Genomic DNA, 7,148 nt, shown 5'->3' with positions numbered 1-7,148 from the left:
GTTCTTCTGATTTGGTACTATAGAAATAAATAAAGTAACATTGAAATTTAATGTTAAAATATTCCTGGATGAGGAAGCAATTTAACTAAATAACTCAAACAAACTTTTAATGCACGGGGATTTTAATGGGGCAGTGGTTCACACTGTTGCCTCACACGGTCCTGTGTGGAGTTTCAGTGTTCTCACCCGTGCCTACGTGGGTACTCTCCAAACATTGCGGCTCCCTCCCACAGTCCAAAAACATGCACAGGCTAGGCTAACCTGCGATTCTAAATTGGCTGCAGATGTGAATATGAGACTGTCTCTTTCTCAACCCTCCAACAGATTAGCTTTCTATTCAGGGTGTACCATGCCTCTCAGCCCCTGATCCCTCCACTCCATGACCCTGAACTGGATAAGGAGAAGAAAATGGATGGGACTCTTAATGAGTATGAAGCTGTATACTGAGTGTTAAAATGCTGAGAACTTTAAGTGTCATTTATATGACCAGTTATCAGTCAGATAACTGGTCATATCAGTACAAAATTAATTCATTTACCCAGTGAACACTAACAGGGCTTGATTTTGTTTTATATTAAACTCACTTCCATGGATTAAGTCATCATACCCACACGATTAAGGAGTAACAATCTTGAAAGCCCACAACAGACACATCTGAAAGTGTGAATGCAGAGTTGACTTTATCTGCTCACAAAAATGAATTTATTTTTTGTAACTTTTGACGAATGCATAGAAAATGAACAGTAATAACCGTCCCCAGACACTATATCATGCTTACTCATTCATCAAGTCCGGACAAGGATGCTTTCTGCTGAGCTCTATATCTTTACTTGTGGTGCTGATAGCACATCAATCCTTCTGATGCAACTTTCTTTTGAAATTAAAATATGAGCACTTCCTGGGGAAAGAGGAGCAAATAAAAGCACAAAATCTTCTAAACAAATTTCCATGGGGGTTTGGGTCACAGGTCTATCGATACGCTCCTGAGACCACCACCATACAGACTGATTCGCTGGCCAGTTGCTATTTAAATGGAACAGGGGACAAGACATGATTGTAGCAGATAATATCACATGCTTTATAAACAGTGGACTTCATTATTTATAAAACAGTAAAGTACAAAACAGTATAGCACAATTTCCATACACAGTGGTTTCCATATTTACAGGAGGGATCGGGGGGAGGAAAAGAAAATTACAACTGAAACCAAAGTGTTTACATATTGAAAAATACAAACAGGAAGGCTAACTGATTTGAGATCGGTCCACGGATGTATTCAAAGTTCAGTATTAATAACTTTGTTTGTAAAATTAGTTGTGCGGTGTCTATGTTGTTGAAACACGGGACTCAGTTTTGTGTGTTTGAAGAGGCAGGGTATACTGTTGAGCAACAATAAATTCATTTTTACTTCCAGCGCTGATTTAGGTCGACCATTGCTGAATTCCACATTTGCCTTTTGAGAAATTTAAAAAAATGACTTAATATTAAGTAAAACCCTGCTTGCACTATAGAAATAGTGAAAAGTACGATACTCGTCTTAGTCAACAGAGGGCAGCAGAACAACACTGTTAGAAATCAGCAGTCAAAGCCAAACAGAAATAAATGGTTTGTGATGATGACATTGGGTCCCAGCCCTAAACCCACAGATCATGAGATAGAGCTTGAGGGCAGAACGGCATGCGGGTGACCTCTGTTATCAGCATCTAGGCATCAATGTTAGTCACAGTTATCATGCAGCTTTTTGTTGTTGATTGTATCATTAAGCTTTCCTCAAATGACTTTGGCTGGTGTCATTTAGAGTTTTGCAAAGATTTTTTTAAAAACATTCACACTGAATGCCTCAAACGCAATTAGAGTTTCTTCAGCCACAGGTCAGACAAGCCTTCGTGTTATTTGTACAGCTACAAATAGGTAAACGAAGTGAAACTTGATGCAAATGCCCTTCATGATTTGCTGAGTGAGTGAGCTCAGGGAGTGGGTTGTGTTTCAGTCGAAACTAAATAACAATAAAAACGCTTCTAACTGAACTGTTATGAGTCATTCCGAATAGGACTTTAACACTTTAATAACAGCATAACATTAAAACCTTATTAATCACTCAACAGTACTATAAACGACCACAAGAACTTCAAGGTCAGTAATTACAAAATATATAATACATCTTATGCACCCCTATGAGTGTTTCCTTTACAAATAATACAAGTTATTCAAAGTAAGAAGCCAACTCTGTACATGCATTTCATTTTATACACATGTTTGCAGATTAGGAGGAAGCTGTAGTTCTTTACTGAACAACAATGGGAAATCTGACTAGCAAACGTGTATTGGCATGTGCTGATTTGTCACCACATTACTGTGCACCAGGTCCCACTGTAGCTAAAAATCTGTAGAATGTTATTTTAAACAACTTCCAGCCGTAACTATTGATGTGAAACTTCTTTTTGCCGTCCCTTTAGACTGACAGTGATATTACTTGGTGCTTTCCGGTCGAATTGGCAGTGTTGCAGAGTGTATTCTAAGTGTAATATATTCTGTACGAACCCACCATCAGCAAAATGTCTTCAAGCAGAGCGAATATATTGTTGCGCTCAACTTATGACTGTGAATAAGTCTAAATATGCAGTATATAGCTGGAACTACTAAAATACATATTGGCATGTCCTTGGCATTTATTGAGCACCACCCTAATATTATGTATTCACCGGTTTGTAGACAGAGCAGACAGAGGAGAAGGGTGTATTCTTTTTGAGATAAACGGGGGAGAATTCCTCGAACTGAGCTGGTCGGAGCATGAAGATAGTGTAGATGGGACTTTGCCGATTGGTCTTTTAACAGTCTGTTCAAGAGTTTAAAACATATTCGATGATAATATAGCTTTTCTCTGCACAATAATGTGAATACACAAGAAAGAGTTATAGAAATATATCAAGGTCTCGCAAAGATTTGACGTTGATGCTCTTCAAGCACAGCAGTCCACTTTGATGTGTGCTTATAATCAGCACTGAGGAGAGAACACTAAAGCATATCAAATCATTTTCATGTTGAACTTCCGTGCTCCACCTTGTCCTCCACTGGCTGCAGGCCCGTCCACTTTTCTAAAAGAATATTCTACAGAGAAGTTGTTTTTGTGCTGCCCTCGCCCTCGACTCCACACAAACAGCAGAATGAAACAGAAAAGGACTACCCCCAGAAACATGATACAGCCCATGGCTGTAGATATGAGGATCGTCTTGAGGTCCAGAGTAAACTTCAAGAAGACTCTGGTATCATTCAGATTTGTGTCATTAAGATCCCCAGCATAGTAGGTGCGGTTGGCCATGAGGGCTGCATCCAGCGGCAGCCCACTCACTGTAAGTGTGGCAAAATATGTGTCATTTCCACCGGCATTGCTGGCTATGCAAATGTACGTCCCACTATCTGTGACCTGGGCATAGCGGATTTCTAGCGTGCCTTCTGGTAACACGGTAAGGCGGCCGCTGCTCTTTGTGGTGATGCGGCGGCGCTGAGGAGAAATCCAGAATATCACCGGTGTGGGTTCACCTTCTGCTCTGCAAATAAATGACACTACCTGTCCCTCGCGGGCAGATATCTGCTGCAGTTTCCGGTTGCGGATTTTGGGCTTTTGACAAGTAAAGTGGTCAAAGAGAGCTGAATCAGAGAAAGCATTGAGAGCACGTCCTTGCACTTCAACAGGTGTCATACACACCGGGGAGGCACCATCAAAGTTCAGGGTCTTCCTGCGCTGAAGGATCCAGAGCAAGCGGCAGTCGCAGGCCAGAGGGTTTCCATCCAGACGCAGCGTCTCCAGAGTGTTGACAGACTGAAAGGCTCCCTCCTCCAGGGTCACCAGGCTGTTAGAGGAAAGGTTAAGAAGGCGGATTTGCCTTAGACCACCGAGCGCATAGGGCTGCACTACTGCCAGGTTGGTTTTGACTAGATGCAGCTCCTTCAGCCTTACGAGATCCCGCAATGCCCAGGACTCCAACACAGTGATGGGGTTGTAAGATAGGTTGAGGCTGGTGAGGTGAGCCAAACTACGCAGGGCAGAGGTGGGCACAGAGGTGATGTTGGTGTGTGTGATAGACAGCCAGGACAAGTTGAGACCCTGCAGGCTGTGAGGAGAGATGTACTCCAAAAAGGGCCAGTGATCGATCTCCAGGCCCCTCAGGTTTCCCAGCTTCCGGAAGTTTTGGTCCTCTAAGGCAGAGATACTGAGGTAGCGGAGCCGCAGAGTCACCAAGTTATGCAGGTAAGACAAAGACTGACTGGACACCGAAGTCAGGTTACACCTCTCAATTGTCAGCTCCTTCAGTCCCACCAAACCCAGAAAGGCCTTGTTAGAGATATAAACTAAATCATTGTCGCCGACCTCCAAGTTCTTTAAACTTCTCAAGTCTTGGAAAGTAAAGTCCAAAAGAATTACAATCTTATTCCCACTAAGGTCCAATGAAGTTAGGTTGGAGAGACGTGAGAAAGCTCCCATAGGGACCAGCTTCAGTTGGTTACCCCTCAGTGAAAGCGACTTAAGGTTCTGAAGGCTAGAAAAAGCATTTGGTTCCAGGACACTGATCATGTTCTCACTCAGGTCTAGCTTTTCGAGACGTGAATATGGAAGCAGGTCTCCGTGTTCTACCCAACGCAGTTTATTCCCACTCAAGTCCAGGATCTTGGTGTCCAGTGGGATTCCATCAGGCAGTGCAGACAAGCGTTTACCATAACAAGACACAGTCTTGAGCTTAGCAATGCACTCACAGCGCTGGGGACATCCTTGGCTTTGGGCAGGTGCCACTGTGATCATTAGTAACAAGAAAAGGAAAGGCACCAGCCAGCCTACATCCTGACCCAGGCTCGCCCTCGTGGCCATCCTTTCTTTCTCTTCCTTCGTTTCCTGTCTGGAGTCGAATCACTGGGCCAGACACCTGCAAAACGAGAAGAAGGGATAGAAAGAGTTAGACAGAAAAAAAACCAATAAGGCAAGAACAGAAAGAGAGGGGAGACAAAAAGACAGATAGTGAGAGAAATTCATTAGTGTCAGCTCTCTTTAAACAGCAGCAATCAAACACTCTAAATGAGCGGAATTACAATTACAAACTCTAATTGACCCGACACAGCAGTGAAATTAAAGCCAGGGCGTCAAGATAATCCTCAAAGGACTGATTCGGCATTGAGTTGAAACAGTTTGGCTTACAATGGCCGACTGTGCATTGTAAGCTTACTGGTTTTATAATCACTTGCCGTGGCACAAAACCTCTAATAGCCATGACTCAATTTGATATATGATGGTTAGGGTATATTGCTCCCCAGCCTGTCTGTATGAAACTCATGCATTGTAAATGAAAACGAGGAAATGGAGAACCTATTGTATTAAAAGCACCCCGTGTGAGAAATCTTAAAATGCATGAAAAGCTAAAGTGATTGTGGGCTCTCAAAAGTCTTTAACAGCAAATACCTGAAATGGTGCACATAAAGCGTATGTTGTGAAACAGAACACTAACAGCTATACTTAACACTTTGTAGAAGAAAACACAAGCAAGTGAACAGAGTGACTAAAACATCAAAGCGACACTGAATAATCAATAGACATAAAGCACAGTACATCCACCCCAGAGTCTTTGAGTACAAGCCCGACACTGTCTCGCACTGCAGAAGGAGGCCACGACTGGGTGCTTCAGTATAACTCCCATCACATCATCTGCACGAGTCTCTGAGGCATGAGGCTTATCATGAGAGGAGCTTGTCTAGGCTGATCTGCTAGTGTTTTCATATGACACACACACATGCACGTGCACAATCCCTCTCTCCCACCTAACGTCTTTATCTGCTGATGCTTTGACAGCAGATTGGCAATCCTTTTTAAACCCATTGTGAAAGACTAACAAGTAGGATGGAAAGTAACTCCATATTTCACCTTGTTTTAGTACCTGATTGTGACGCTAACTGTGTGTTAAGAGACTATCAAAAGCCACCCTTAGTTTGCCACGCTATCAATTGCATATTTAAACAATACCTATTATTTATACCTATTTCCTCTTGGAAAATTTACAATGCGTCTTAGCTGACAGATGATTATTCCCAATACCCCACCTGTCACTAAATACAGTTACACACCTGAAAATGTGTATAGAAAGCTCTGATAAGAGACGGGGCTAAATGAGCACATTGTTTTTAAAATTGACTTAATGACACTGATTTTTCGAGAGCCACCATCAAAGACGCTGTGACAGAAAGCGATATACCAAACATCCCACACACTCTCACCCACACGCAACAGCCTGACACATAGCCTTTTGCAGTCGACCCAGAAATTTTGTGTTATTCACTGCGATCTAACAAGGCTCAGTAGACACTGGAGCAAGAACTCGCGCTGCACCCATGGGTAGTGTTTAGATTGTGGCTCAGACTTTGTGCATGGAAAACAAATCACAGCAGATGGTTTGCTAGCAAGAAAATGGCAAAGAATTAAGAGATTTAATCGCCTGGCAAAGCAGATGTTCCCAAGGCACAGACATAAACAATGCCGTTTTAAAATAGAGCACCGCTAACGTAATGCAAATCATCTTACTTCATTTGATGGTCCAACATTCGACTCTGATCTTTACAAAACTTAAGAGAATATGACGTTTTAAGTTGGAAAGCACTCACTGAAGGATGCTTCTATTTCCTATTTCATTCTTTCCATTGCTGATGAGAAGGGGACTGGTTTTTTGGGGAAAAAATATACATCATATAGACCTCTAAATTGAATTGCTGAACTTGTCTGCATGATTTCAAGGACTTTATGTCATGCCAAGCATGTCTTTAGTTGGTCTGACATGTTTTGACTGTGTGACCCAGGGTTATGCTGGTAAAATAGTAAAAACTCACCTCGTCTGCACAAGTAAAAATATTTCTTTCAGTATTCACCACCAGAGTATTAGCCACAAACTTCCTCCCTAGAGTCCTACTGTCCTCAGTCCTCTGCTTTTAAAATGTCTCCAGTTTCTCTGTCAGTCACATAGCCATGCTTTACGAACCTATATCTGGTAGCAGACATTCACTAATAAGCCCAGAGGCCCCTGGCCAGAGAATGCACCATAAGTCAACAGCAGGTGGATAGAGAAGTGTGCACTCTACTTTGTGTGTGTTTGTGTGTGTATGTATGTATGTAT

General features: G+C 42.3%; 1 protein-coding gene across 1 annotated transcript in view; it reads right to left on the bottom strand.

The window, feature by feature from the left end:
• Positions 1-674: 674 nt before the first annotated feature.
• lingo3a (leucine rich repeat and Ig domain containing 3a) overlaps positions 675-7,148 on the bottom strand; it is a 31,215-nt gene continuing 24,741 nt past the window's right edge. The window contains exon 2 of the mRNA XM_005727092.1: positions 675-4,919. Coding sequence (XP_005727149.1) covers positions 3,026-4,864 — 1,839 coding nt within the window. The 5' untranslated portion in view covers positions 4,865-4,919 and the 3' untranslated portion in view covers positions 675-3,025. The remainder of the gene's footprint in view (positions 4,920-7,148) is intronic.

This window comes from Pundamilia nyererei, unplaced genomic scaffold (assembly GCF_000239375.1).
Source record: "Pundamilia nyererei isolate P.nyererei 1_Seehausen unplaced genomic scaffold, PunNye1.0 scaffold00023, whole genome shotgun sequence".
Lineage (NCBI taxonomy): Eukaryota > Metazoa > Chordata > Actinopteri > Cichliformes > Cichlidae > Pundamilia > Pundamilia nyererei.
The sequence above is the reverse complement of the archived record's forward strand: the minus strand, read 5'-3'. Positions and strand labels throughout refer to the sequence as shown.